This window comes from Centroberyx affinis, unplaced genomic scaffold (assembly GCF_046629955.1).
Source record: "Centroberyx affinis isolate AG114_WGS23_722 - 3 ecotype Tasmania unplaced genomic scaffold, CSIRO-AGI_Caff_v1 ptg000428l_1, whole genome shotgun sequence".
Lineage (NCBI taxonomy): Eukaryota > Metazoa > Chordata > Actinopteri > Beryciformes > Berycidae > Centroberyx > Centroberyx affinis.
The window spans coordinates 151,388-166,230 of record NW_027279092.1 but is presented as its reverse complement, the minus strand read 5'-3'; the positions used below and the strand labels follow the sequence as shown (position 1 = coordinate 166,230).

Sequence of the window (14,843 nt, the reverse complement as noted above, 5' to 3'; positions counted from 1 at the left end):
GGGATCTGAACGAAGACGGAAGTAAGCAGAAGCTAAGCCTCACAGTTTGCCATGATATCTCCGATCTGGCTCCGTCCGCCGAACGATAAATTGCGCGCGAGTGCGTCACTGGTCAGCATTCACATGCCTCCATCTCAATTTTCTCCGCTGTGCCATCTTCATAATGCCAGCCAGCGTTACTGAACACACATGGTGGACATTTGCAAAAGAAGTCTGTGTTTTATTGTTTCATGTCATAATTCACATTATAGTAAAATGTACAAAAAGACTGCTCTGCACAAATGAAACTTGAATACTTCACATTACACAATCATTGTGACAAGGACATATACGTGGTGAGGTTGGCTATGTATGCCTATGGTAAACATCGTATAACCAGGAACTGTTCATACAGTCATTTTAATTCAAGTGCAAATACAGAATGATCACATGATTGTTCTGTGGATAAAACCTACAATGTATTTTGGTCCTATATGCCAACACATAAAATTGGTATCATAAACATTTATTTACACCATTATAACCAGTGAAATGAGATTCAAATTTATTTGATCTTTCAGTGTTTCTTTGATGTTGGATGTTGCAATTCTGTTTAGAAAACAGCACCAACGACCCGAACTAAAACAACTGACAAAGCTTTACAGTAATTGTTGTGTTTTTGTCCCAGTCCACATTATTAGGTGCGCACAGCATCTGGCTTGAGGAACAGTCTGCTGTGCCAGTAATCTGGGTTGTCAAATGATGTGCTGCTGCTGGGCTCTCTGACGCCTGCACACACCTTGATGTATCCCCCGAGCCCTGCACACCTGCTACTGCCCATCTCCTCCGAATCAGCCTTCCCCTTCGCTGGGAGGTTCTGGTACTCTGCCCGCTCCCACCCGCGGGATGCCCCTCCAAAGCCGGCCATCTCCTCGTACTCCTCCACCTCGTCCGCCCCAGCTGTGAGCACATCTGGCCCGGGCCCGGCCGTGCTGCTCAGAGTCTCCTGAAGTCTGGGTTGTTTATTTGTGTTGGGGTACTTCTCCTCTTCCTCTTCTTCCTCTGGTTCCTTTTTCACCCCCTCCACTATCTGGCTCTCCTCTGTCCGGTCCATTTCCTCCGTCTCTGTTGTTTTCTGCACAGATGTTTGACTCGCCCGTCTCTCCCATATTGGATTCTCTCTCTCCTCAGAATGGGAGCTCCGGATGTCCATGTACTCGTACTCCCCAGCACCCTGGGGTGCTTCTCCTTGGTCAGCCACAGCCCTGATCCCACTCTCAGGCTGCTGATGTTTTTCTGCAGAGTCCCTTCGCTGTGCCACACTCCCCTCGCAATCCTCATTTGGCTTCTCACTCTTAACAGCAGAGCTTGGAAGTGTCTGCGTCTCCCTGTGTATTGTCTCCACTACTGGTAAGGGTGACTTGTAGATTGGAGAGGGTAATGGTGAGGTTTTATCATCTAACTCCTTGGAGGCACCTCTGGGTGAGCGAGGAGAAGGGCCAGACTGTTTGCTCATGACTTCATATTCTTGGGAAAGATCTGAGGCTACTGACAAGGAAGACGATTGGTTCCTGGCAGATCTTGAGTTCCTTCCCCTGGTATGAGTGATTCTGGAAACTAGGTGAGCCGATCAGGGAAGAAGTCTTAGATTAGTATGTGTGGTTTATGACATTGCTATAGTTTGTCAGTCATTTTCAATATGATAATGAAAGTCAGCATGCTCTTATAATAGATCCATGTGTTAGGAGTCAGATAATTACCTCTCTCTGGAGTGCCAGATGACCCAGGCAGAACATAGCCGAACTTGTCCACCTCCTCCTCTTCCTCCTCAACCTGCACCTTCTGTGAGGATAGATTTGAGGCTGTAGAGAGTTTCCTGTGCCGCCTCATGGATGTGCGGGAGCTGGCCCGCTCTGTGCCGCCCCTGGCCCTGCGAAGACTGCCAGTCAGCAAAACTGCGTCAGGCAGCTCTACCTCCTGGCCGCTCCCCCTGCCCTCTGACCCCTCAGACAGCGTCCTCGCTGAGCTCCGACGGGACCTCTGAGACCACAGCTGAAACAGAAAAGTACAGACTTTGAGTGATGCAGCAGCCCGTAGAAATGAATCCTATTATTTTCAAATGGGACCAGTGGGACGGGGATAACACATTTTTATGTGCCTCACTTCCTGAGGTAATGATTTGTTGGTAGTTTTGAGTCATAATATTGATTTAAGTGCTGCTATTTGGCAACGTGGAGTAATATTGCTGATTAAAGAGAGCCGTTCAGTGTTTTAAGAGTGTCACAGCTAAATATATCTGCCTCCATTATCACCTGTGCCGTGCAAACATTAACTGTCAATGGTCTTACTAGCTACATTTCAGTGTATGTGTATGTGTGTGTGTGTGTGTGTGTGTGTGTGTGTGTGTGTGAATGTGTGTGCGTCACACCTGGCGGATGTTGTCTACTGGTCCGGGGGTCATTGGCAGGTACCCTACTGGTCCGGCCTGAGAGCTGCCACTCTGTAGATCAGGGAGGAAAATAAATATTATGTGTTAGTTCCCCTGGCTCCAGTCCACTGGCAATAGTCCTTATAGAATCTATAAGACTAGATATATTACCCTGTAAGAATTAATCCTCAAACGAGACAGACTCCTGGATGGAGAGTGGTGAAGAGGAGGTGTAGCCAATCCACCTTCCAACCCCTCCTCATCTTGGTCTTCCAAAGCTGCCTCCAAAAGCCCTCGTTCTGAATCTCTCTGGTGGATCTCCTCTGAGCTCACTTCTCCTCCTTCCAACTAAATGACAGCATGGAAGTTCAGGGTTTAAGGCCTCAGTCAACAGGCCAATGGACTCAAAGTTGCACAATAATTGACCATTATGGCCTCACCTTGATGACAAGGTATCTATGGGGGTCTCTTGCCATTCGAGTAAAGTCACTGGCCAGCTCTTTGAAGGTCGGTCGTATATTTTCATCAATCATCCAGCCTGCAAAGAAAAAGTGATGGAGGGTGTGCTTTCACATACCATGCAGATCAGGTGTATATGTATGTGTGTGCATGTGTAAGAGTGTGTGTATGTGCATGTGTGTGTGTCCATATGTGTGTATGTGTTTAAGGCCCTACACACTGAGATGCTGTACGGCATGTGTGACTCACACTTGACCATGACCATGTAGACGTCTATAGTACAGATGTGGGGCTGGGACAGACGCTCGCCCTTCTCCAACAGACTGGGCACATCATAAGGCAACACAGACGCATAGGGCTCCGCCCCAAATGACATCATCTCCCACATTGTCACCCCTGTTTGGGAAAGGAGATGCCACATGTGTGGATGATCACCAAAAGACAGACAGCGGTGTTCAGGAGGTGGCCAGGTTAATTTATTGGAACATATAGCACAAGATACACACAGAAACAAAATACACACACGCACAAACACACAGCCTCTTACCGTAACTCCAAACATCACTTTGATGAGTGTATCTTCGAAACAAGATGCTTTCCAGTGCCATCCATTTTATGGGTGTCTGGAGGGAAAGATAAATTGCAGAGGGGCCATTAAATGGTTTTGATTCCATTACCAGAACACACTCTTATCTGTGACTTGATTAACAATTCAAGGTGTATCTTGAATGGAATGAGTCATAATAACCTTGGCGTCACTGTAGACATATTTCTTGTCGTCGGGATAGAGGAGGTCTGCTACAGCATAGTCAGAGATCTGGACCTGGTAGTCATTCTTCAGCAGGACATTGCGAGCAGCCAGGTTCCTATGGACCATACAGTGTTCCTCTAGGTAGTACATACCCTGAGACACACAGGTGTCACCATGACTCACTTATGAATTGTATACTTGGACAGCGTAGTCATGATGCATGGTCTCTAAAAAAAAGACCATAAGTAGCATGTAAACATCAATCTCTATTACCACCACAGCTGTACTCACCTTAGCAATCTGCACACACCAGTTAAGCAGGCGCTGGGGGTCCAGGCTGTCCTTGTGGTGCCTGATGTGCTCCAGTAAGGACCCCTGGGAACTGAGCTGGGTGACCAGCTGTAGACTGGCACCTGGACAGATGCCTAAGAGCCGAACGATATAGGGGTGGTCCAGGCTGCCCATGGCCAGCATGTGCTGCACAAGAAGCAAGACGGAAAAATACAAAATATTTTTCCCATGGTGACTATTGAGAGTAATAGGCATCCTTGTTCCTTCTCATTATATTTTAGATCACATTTAACACAGCATGTTATTTCAGAGGGGTTTGAACTTTAGTGAAATTTGACAGTGTATGTAAGAGAGTTTGGCTCTCACATCAGTGATCTCTGTGAAGGTCTGGCGGCCTGAGCTGTCCTGGATGGTCTTAATGGCCACAGGGATCTTCACTGTCTCTCCCTCTGGAGTCCAAAAGCCCTAAAACACAATTTTAACTGCCATCACATCAGTTCTGATGGGTCTGTACTATTTATATAATAGTGGGATATTAGGAATCTTATGGAGTAACAGTTATTATACATAAATCAGTGGATAATTATACAGAGACTGGAGATTTATTAATAGTACTACCTTGTGCACTGTGCCAAAAACTCCAGAGCCAAGGGCTTTGATCTTTTTCAGCTCTTGGGCCCTCAGGATACGGGCATGGGCCTTAGTCCCTTTCTCCCCAGGACCCAGAGGCTCAAAACTCTGCCAAAACACAAGCATATTACTCAGATGATTATAATTTCCAACATTCCCCTCAACCCATTTGGCTCTCAGTGAAAACAAATGGAGGTAGCTGGCAAGGCATATGTGCTCATGGCAACAGCCCATGGGACGGTCCCAAGAGTCTCACCTCTCCGCTCTCCAGGTACCTCCTCATGGCTCTCTTGCGGCGGATGGCCAGGCCTCGGTGGTACAGCAAGCCCAGGAGGAACAACACCAGGCAGACTATCAGGGCAACTGGGACGCCTAAAGCTATTCCTGTAATCTGGCCACTGCAGGGAGAAGAGCAAGATGATAGTTATGCATGGAAATGAGTCATGTCTGATCCTATGAATCATGGTGAATCGTGGATGGATCCATGCATTGCGGTGTAGTGTTTTATATTCACCAGCAGGGGGAAACACTTACCTGCTAATTGCCAATCTGGCTGTCCCTAAACAGTCACTCAGTCCTGGGCCAGAGCATCTGTAACAGATGAGACAACATCATTATCTTCAACATTTCATTGATTTATTGTGATATATCCATGCATGGCCACATATGAAAGCACATAAGTACGCACACACACACACACATTCAGTATAGTCTCACCCCTGCGTGCAGTTGAAGTGGCATGGTTCACAGTGACCCTCGTTGTTGGAGTATTTGAAGATCAGTCCCGTCTGTCCATCATTCACACCACTGGGACAAGAGGACACACAGTAAGGACCGTCCCTCAGTTTGGCACACTCCACACACTCATCTGCCCCCTGACAGAGAGTGGAAGAGAGGTGGATAAAGAATGAGAAACATGAGAGACAGATGGACACAGAGGGAGAGAGATTATTCATCAGAAAGAGATTACATCCTAATGACAGAAAAGTTGGCATTTCCAGCAGCAATGAACAGTGAAATAGTGCAAGAAATCACCTTTGTGTATTACTTATACTTTGATTCCAAGCCAGGATGAATGATTAAGAGCTGTTAGCTTTGTAATTTGTAATCTAATGGGCAATAAGTGACAGAAATTCAATATTACTTAATGGAAGAAAGCAGCAACTTGTCCAGGCTTTTGCTGAGGTCTTGTAATTTTTTTCATCAGATAGAAGGTACAAAATGTTGCAAGTTTTTTCAAAAGATTCTGTGAGTTAAAAGTACTGGAGCAAACAAAGGCAATCCACATCCATGCGGTGCTCACATTACAATAAAAAGGTAACAAAAAAGAAACAATAAGGCTAAAAACTGTGTGGGAGGACATATTTGAGGGTGAGTCATGCCCCAAACAGTGTTCTGAGTGGGTAAAATGCCAGGAAGAAAGAGCTCAGAAAAATGCCGTGGGCCACACTGTTACTGTATTTTCAAATTAAGTGATTACCGGTCCAGTGCAGCTGGTCCTCTGATCCTGAGGCTGACACTCTGGATGACAGACGACACACTCGCCCTCGGACCCTGCAAATTCCCTTGGAGTTCTGGGGACACGATATTCAACAGACCTCTAGTCACATAAAAGGAATCAATTCAACAGAACCCTATACAAGTAACATCAGTCATAACCATACGAACACGTATAGAAACTGACCCGCTGTAGAAATTACAGTTGCCCACACAGGTGCCATCTCGGTAGTAGTTCCTGCAGGAGAGACACTGGTCCGGCCCCGGGCCCCAGCAGCCTGAGTCTGAACACAGCGGGTCGCACACATGGCCTTCCTCCACTGGAGACATGACAACGGAAGAACAACATGAATGAAACAAAACTGTGACTATTTATTCAAACTAAATTCAAACAAAAATGTCAGATACATGAAGATGGTGAGGAATTAATTCAGTTATAGACAGTGCTATGAGTAAGTGCCATCGTAAGACATTTTGGACTCAAGCCAAAACAGCAAATGACAAAGCAGTTTTATTATCACGATTCTTGATATATTACATCTCCACTAGATGTTCCTGATTCTCTAATTAGCTAGCTTACTCATCTCTATTGTGAAATATTGTGACTTTATTTAAGTTAAATACAGGCCATGGTAAGCTGTGCCAGAAACCCATCATGGTTGTTGCAGTTCCTTGGTAAACGATGGAGGTCAATAAAAGTAATAAATTGCTTCATGCCCCTTTCAGTAATAATAGACGGTCATAGGTATATACAGTAGTTGGTTCACTTTTAACAATAGCAACAGGTACTCAATGCAGCAGTTCATCATAGACCCCCATCACCCACCCCCTCCTTCTGCCAGATCCCCAGCCCGGCTCACCACACTCTGCCAGCGGCCTGTTGTACTTGATGTCGTTGGGTTGGGTTCTGCGGCCTCTGAACAGCTGGGTCCAGTTGACAGTGTGGTGGTAACAGAGGTTGGCGTTCTGACTGAGGTAAACACTGCCATCGCTGATCTCTCGGAGAGAACGCAGACCCAGAGAGGTAAGGGTGGGGATACGCATCACCATCAGAGAAAAACGTCTGAGCGGGAGGAATTTGGGGACAGAGGAGGGAGTGGAAACGGACAATGGAAAACAGAGAAAACAAATTAAAATGATTAAGAAAGTTGGGGAAAGAAGATTTGAAACAGAATTTATGTCCAAGATTTCACGAAGATGGCAGTACATCTGGTTTGTATCTGCACATTATATTGTGGTTTTAGTGCCATGCTGCAGTTTGGGGTGTCAGCGTTACGGGATCACACACAGTTCATACCTCCTTACACTGGTGAAGGACGTCAGTACAAGGAGCGCAGGCGGGTGAGACACAAAGAGAAAGAGAGGTTACATGCACAGGGGGCTTGCCGTAAGCTGTTTACACAAAAAAGCAGCTTTGGGTATTAAGCATGCACAAAAGAAGGTGTATGATGACATATCTGGTTATTATGCAACACTTAACATGTAATGGAGATGGACTTCAGTTAGGCAAACGTACAGTACATTCCCGTATGGCATGTACACAGGCACACACATGCACACAGGCCTTACTTGTAGAGGGACCGCCCCTGTATGGTAGTGAGGCCCGAAAAAACTGAGAGATCGCTTAGTTCTTTGGGCCACGACTGGATGTTTAGGATATCTGGCAATTAAACATCATCAACAGTGTTAATCTTAAATCTTAAACAGTATTAATGCATTGCTATTCGTTATTAACAACAACACACATTATATACAAACCTGTTATTTCTGTGACAGTGCGGAACACCTCCAGCTTTTTGGCATCTAGGGGTGGGATCTTTTTAAACTCATCTCTGAGAAACAGACAAAAGCACACTATGAAACAGCTGACTGCAACGCACTCTGTTCCGAGACTCCTTGGGCCGTGTGGACAATTACCCAAGAATCCCTGTGACCAGGAAGTGAAGGCTGCCCTGGATCTTGGTGCAATTGATGAAGCTGTCAATGTTGCTGGAGTCCACCGTCTGTCTGTGCTCAGCGCCAGTGCCTTCACAGGCTAGAGAGTGACGAAACACCATTGTTAGCAGATAATCAACACATAAAATAAGTATAACATGCGGAAAGTATTTACTAGTGCCAACCTTTTGGGCAGAGTCCACTACAGAGCTCACACTGCTTCTGGCCTCCTCTCTCCACCTCCGTCTTGTCCGGCGGGCAGCCGCTCACACAGGAGCTGCCGTCCACCACAAAATGGGCTAGAGGAAGAAGAAAGAGGGGAAGGAAAGAGGGAAGCAGAAGAGGAAACATCAAGGAGGGGGAGAGAGATTCAGAAGAGACAGAAGCAACATTGGCACTCATTTAGAACCTTATTAGCAAAATTTTGTAATGCAGAATAGTTGCAGAAACAACATGTAAATAGCTATATTATTTCACTTGACACAAAAAGAAACAACAATATTTGTTTAGTATACACACAAATACACAAAGGCCACTCACTGGGGCACTGGGAGACACAGATGGATCCATACTGATATTTGGCATTGGGGTTGGTCTCCATCTGAAAGGTCTGCTTGTTATAGATCAAAGTCTGGGGACACTGCGGCACACAGGCTCCTGAGTCATTGAAGTGACGGCATGCCTAGGCACACAGACACACACACACACACACACACACACACACCCACCCACACACACACAAATACATATAACTCCTTACGAGGAATCATAAACCTATGTCCTCTGTATGACTGTAAATAAGGGCGTATAAGGAGCGATCTTCCTCTTGGGTTTATTAGCAGATTCCCATAGAGAGACACAGGCGGTGCACTCACAAAGCAGTCCACGTCCAGAGGGCCTTTGCATCCCGCTGCACACTCTATGTGACAGCAGTCCCTGGGGCTGGTCCCAAAACAGCGGCCATTACACTGCGGAGCGCACACGGTCTTAGTCACTGAGACACACAGGAGGAGAGAGACAGGGGGTTGGACAGAGGTCACCAACGTGTGTGTGTGTGTGTGTCTTTGTGTCTCTCTCTGTTTTCCTGTGTGTGTGAAGAAAGACATTCTGTAGAGAGAGAGAGAGAAGGAGGAAAAGAGAGAGAACACAGAGAAAAACACAGAGAGATAGGGAAACTGAAAGACACGGCACTCACAGGTCTGACATTGGTTTTCTTTTGGCCCCCAGCAGTAATCACCGCAAGATGGGTGGCATGAGCCTGAGAGAGAGAGAGAGAGAGAGCATATATATGAGAAAGAGACAGCTAGAGATACATTTGGGATCTGTAAAATACGACTGTCCCGACACTGACCTCTCTCTCCGTTGTATTGGACGTCAATAGGAGCGCTACTGTCTCTCACTATGTCCTGCCAGAAGACCCAGGGGCCGTAGCTCAGGTACTTGTTGTTGATAATCTGCACTCCTCCCTCCAGAATCTCTGCGAACAAGGGAGTGGGAGAGAATGAAATTAGGGCAGAGGAGGGAGACGTGATGCAAGTGATGGAGACAAAGTGGAAAAAGTTCATAGTTTAGCAGACACTGCAGTTAAACAATAGCCCCAACAAGCTGCAGCACGTTGGGAAAACCTGCTCCTCTCCCATAGCCTGAAACACATCTGAATACATGTAACTATGCATGGATACACTTACACTTCATGGGAATACTGGAAAACTGTTTTCATTGCTGAGTCATTAGTCAGGCTTTAACTATCAATCTTCTTTAACTCCCATGGCAAAATATGCACCTGCCAGCCTTTGGCTGAATGAGGCACAGTAGTTTGGTACAGGTGGTTTTGGATTAGATGGAGTTTAATGGACTCTGTAATACGCCATTTTTGTTGTTGTTGTTTTTATGTTTTTAAAAAAGCATGCCATATCTCATTTCTCTTTGTCTCTTTTCTCCTTGTAAATGACCTTCTCTGGTGTTCATACCACTTGAGATCACATGAAGGTGGTGCAGTGGCTTAGTGGTTAGGCAAGAAGGTCCTGGGTTCCAGTCTCCGCCCTGCTCCTTTCTGTGTGGAGTTTGCACGTTCTCTCTGTGTATGTGTAGGTTTCCTCCCACAGTCTAAAGACATGCAGGTTTGGTGAATTGGGACTCTAAATTGCCCATAGATGTGAATGTGAGTTTTTGATATAGTATAGTATAATGATGTAGTATGGTATGAGACATGTATATGACATGCTTGTGATAAAGGGGTATATAAATAAACTTGCCGTGACTTGAAATACCTGAATATGGGCATCATTTGAGACTTTGGTTTTGTCATGCTAGGCATTCCAAGCATGTAGAACTGCTTGCTATCAGATGTCAACATCCATCTTCTTATACCCATATATCCAGACATTTTAGGGTTGTTTAGTTGTAGTTGGTACAATTACGCAACCGCACCGCAGTTCGCTTGAAAGAGGACCAAGACCTTCATTTTCAGGCGATCTGCAGTTATTTGATGCCATTCGAGTTCGAATGCCATTGTTCTCACCTGCCCAAACACACCAAACTAAAGTAGTAAACAGCTCCAGAGTTTAAAGAACCCACTCCAACCAAGCTTGGTGTAAATCTCTGAATCTCACCAAAACCCCTTTACCCCTCACCAACTGTACATCTACCTTCGTTCATCCTTCTCTCGGTTTTTTCCCTTCTCTGATGTCTCCTCTCCCTCCAACCCATCCTCACCTGTCAGGTTTGTGAGCCCCAGGTGCCGCAGGCCCTTGGAGCCGTACTTGGGGTAGTTGAAGAAGACAGACAGGGCGAAGCGTCTTTCATACAGGTTGTTCCCTCTGATGACCCGCAGCTGCCCCAGAGGAAGCTGCTGAAACAGGTTCATGGCGATGAGGACGTAGCCAGTCACCTCGCGGATTGTCTGTAGGGAAAGACGAAAAACAACAGACAGGTTCCCAGATTAGAAGGATTCCGGTGGTGATTGATTTAGTAGGGAAAGTGTTTAATCTACTCTCCTCCCACCATGTCTTCTATCAACAGGAAAACTAACAGAATAGGTGGGACGACGGTCTTGAAAATCAATTACATTAACAGTCCCTGCCAAGGAGATGCCTGGCAAGCAGTGTGGTACACGACTTCTGCACCTTGTAATACAAAGCAGCTGAAAGACAAGGGAAGAAAGGAAACGTTTTACCCCGAGGAAGGAGAAGTCCCAGTTGCTCTCGATCTGAGTGATCTCCAGGTTGCCCATGATGATCTCACAGCCGTCATACCGGTCCTTAATCATTTTGTACTGATTCTCCTGAGAGCCTGTGGAGCTCAGACCGTTCTGGGTACCAGGACACACCACTGAGACACACAGGGAAGAAAGACACATATTCCACTGAGTTTGGCAACAACTAAGGACTGGATGTTTTGCTGATGAACGGATGGGAAAGCATTCTCGTTTTAGATTTCAGATTTTAAGGGAATTGTAAGTCAAAATATCACTTTTACTTGCCTACTGACAATATGCTTATCTCACAATACGATTCAATCCACGATATGAGATTCATGATTCGATACAACCACGATACAATGTAATAAATAAAAGTTAAATGACAACAATATGACTGTGCAATATGACTGTGCAGAATTATGTTTATTTCAGAGACACAAATCTAGAATGTAAACAACAATTTTAAATTGTTATTATAAAGTGCAAATAATATAATTTGGATGGAGAGCTTGTGAAATTGTGATGGGCATGCCATCTCATTTGTATTTACTACAGCAGAATGAAATGGAGCTAATATCACGATTCATTTTTCTGACCCACGATACGTATTGTCACATTTTTGCACTGCGTTATACTGAATTTCGATATATCGGCGCATCACTATTGCCTAGCATCCTAATTACTAAAGCTGAACAAATCATGCACTGTTGAGTGATAGGACTGGATTGCTGCTGCAGTGTTATGGGGTTTGATGTGTCTTTCTGATGCTGTTTTTGATTTTGTGTCTTTCTGGTGCTGTGTCTGTTGCTGTGTTGGCTGGAGTGTTTGAAGTGGAGCAGGGAAAGACAGGCAGGCCATAACCCCTCTACATGGAGCAGACCAGGCCCGGGGCTGATGGAGTGGAGGGTGCGGGAACAGGGCTTTCCCAGACAAAGTACTGCATTGTGATGAAGCTATAAATGTGGACAGTGTTTCCCAGTGAGTGAAGAGTGATGCAGTGACAGACAGTGCTTCAGTGTATGTGTGTGTGTGTGTGTGTGTGTGTGTGTGTGTGTGTGTGTGTGTGTGTGTGTGTGTGTGCGTGTGTGTGTGAGTGTGTCTGAGGGGTCTGCGTTGCTGAGATCATACCAAAAGACAATGGGCCATGTGTAAGAACTACATTCTGGCGGAGGGAAAGGAAATATCGTGAACGGACGAGACATACACACCATCTCTTATTGACCCAACAAAACAGTGGCACTGCCCCCCATCACATTAGGCACCTGCAGCAGTTAACACAAGTGTTCTTCCTCTTCATAGTGAAACGTGGCAAGGTATCACTCGTGATGTCCCAGTTTCCCGAATGAATCATAAATTGGAACTCCTTATCTTGATATTTGAACCTTAGCTGCTTGCCATATGAATGTTATCAGTGCAAGTGTTGGAGAGTTGGATGACTGTAAAAAGAGCAGCATGTACAGGACCCCCACAACACACACACACACACACAATCACACACATAGGTAAGCCATATCTTAACACACTCATTCATTTACGCATGGTCCTCTTACTCGAGTAAATATTGGCATTGAAGAGGAGTGGAAGTTGTAAAGGAAACTCAAAACGGCTTATCTGGGAGAGAGCACAGTGATTCAGGCTCAAAGGCCACTTTAACCCTCTGTAAACACACAGATGGGTGGGGACTGCCAAGCAGTTGGACAGAAAAAAAAAAGTCCACGGGCAATTAAAAAACAGACATGCATGCAGCAAACACATGCATACATAATGGCTTCCATGGGCTTTAAACTGTCAGGTCAAAACTCAGTAGGGCTACAGCCAATTCCAATGCACACAATCCAAACAACTTCAAGTGTTTGTGATCCATAGCAAACCCTAAATTACATTAAGATCAGTAATTGACTGATTGTCATTATTTACCAAAACAATAAGGATCACCAAAAGAAAGGACTGAACTACACTTATCAACACAAAACGGACCAATTGTCCTCAGCAGCCTTTTACAACTGGGAGGACTGCCATCCAATTTAGTCCCCACCAGGATATTAGTGTTGTTTCCACTCATCGCCGGCGGCAGCTAAATTGGTGACATATTACCACAGTCTGGGACTTGATTACAGCCCAGTAATGAGTGCAGCAAAGATGAGAGTAGCTCCCTATAGGAGGAGAACAGAGCAAGTACTATCTGATCTGAGAGAGAGGTAGAGAAACATGTGGGTTAATCATTTAGAAATTACAGTCACCTGAGCTCACTATAAGGAAAAGGCAAAGGGAGCAAAACATTCCTATCCCTCACTCTCCCCGAGAAAGAGTATTCTGTTCTGTTCTATTCTATTCTATTCTATTCTATAAAACAAAAACTTGATTATTGTATCCATGTCATGTTGGTACTGGTGAGCTTTCAGGGCTGCAGGTAATGATGGATTAAGTGTGACTCAGAACCAACAGGTGACTGACTCCCATACAGTGACTGGGGCAGAGACGCACCCATAGGTGTTACAGGAAAAGAGCAATAAAAAATGGGGCCAACGCATGGCCAAGCACTGTGAAAGGTGTATGTGGGTGTGTGCGTGTGTGTGTGTGTGTGACTAACATGGAAGATATGACTACTACATTATTATACTTCACATATTTGCCTTCCTTGAACAAACTTTCATATCTCTTACTTATATTGTTCCTCGGCTTACTATTATAAAAAGGCGAGGCAATATATCTGATATAGAATCATGATTAGAAAATGTCCTACCTTCATGGGTTTGGGATGATGCTGTGTGTAGACTCGATATTAATATCACACACAGTGAAATAACCCTCCAACGATCCATGTTGCTGTCGAATCTGTTCAGAAAGATATTACCATGTCCTACAAGTCTGAATAGTCCTCAAGAAAGCTAAAAAAAAATCAGTTCAGGAAAGTTATGTATAAAAAGCAAAGGAATAATATCAAGTATCCAGTCAAAGATTATTCCAGGCTCCACGCTCTGTCTCGGGAAGATGACGGGAATAATCACAAACAAAACTCCGAGTCAAAGTGAAGGTGGAATGCAACTCCTTCTTCAAAATCTTCCAATAAAACATGTAGTGAGAGTAGATAAGGCGCGCCAATTGAGAAATTGGAAGCGGCGAACAAGTGGCAGCCTATTCTGACGCTGAGGACTCCCTCCCAGACAGACACTTGTGATTGGCCAGGAGCCCGAATTATTCACCAATCAGGGGTTGTTCCGTCTTTTTGCCCAGTAGATTTAGCGGTTTAATTGTTGCACGCACTCGAAACAAGCAAAATCAGGCAAAGAACAGTTAGTAAAAACGAAGTAAACAAAACGATTAGTAGGCTAAAAAGATTCAATACAGTGATATGAAATATTCTACAAAAATATGAGTAGATGATTGAGATTGTTTTCCCACAAATACCAAATACAAATATCACAGTAAACAAACTAAATACTAATAGATAAAACTAAATAATACATGAAAATGAAAGTGTTACTTGACACTTTTACCTTCAATAGGCCAACCCTACCCATAATAGTGCCAATAATCAAATATACCTGTAAAAGACTTGAATATTTATACTGTTTTTGAAATATACCAAATATGGCAGATGAATTAGTTTGTGATCTAAACATTTTGCTTTAGAAAATATCAATCTGCCTCCTCAACAACATACTGTACTGTAG

General features: G+C 44.7%; 1 protein-coding gene across 1 annotated transcript; it reads right to left on the bottom strand.

Annotated features, from left to right (window-relative positions):
* Positions 1–221: 221 nt before the first annotated feature.
* erbb3b (erb-b2 receptor tyrosine kinase 3b) lies at positions 222–14,144 on the bottom strand. Its single transcript, XM_071516730.1, has 28 exons — positions 13,913–14,144; positions 11,146–11,300; positions 10,686–10,872; positions 9,322–9,447; positions 9,166–9,228; positions 8,846–8,964; positions 8,511–8,652; positions 8,156–8,269; positions 7,953–8,070; positions 7,794–7,867; positions 7,605–7,695; positions 6,896–7,098; positions 6,223–6,355; positions 6,019–6,112; positions 5,256–5,413; positions 5,073–5,129; positions 4,795–4,936; positions 4,527–4,646; positions 4,275–4,373; positions 3,909–4,094; positions 3,615–3,770; positions 3,414–3,489; positions 3,116–3,262; positions 2,848–2,945; positions 2,579–2,755; positions 2,408–2,479; positions 1,741–2,031; positions 222–1,342 (listed from the first exon to the last, which is right to left on the bottom strand). The coding sequence occupies exons 1-28, from the start codon at positions 13,989–13,991 to the stop codon at positions 677–679; spliced, it is 4,143 nt and encodes a 1,380-aa protein (XP_071372831.1). The 5' UTR covers positions 13,992–14,144; the 3' UTR covers positions 222–676.
* Positions 14,145–14,843: the final 699 nt, after the last annotated feature.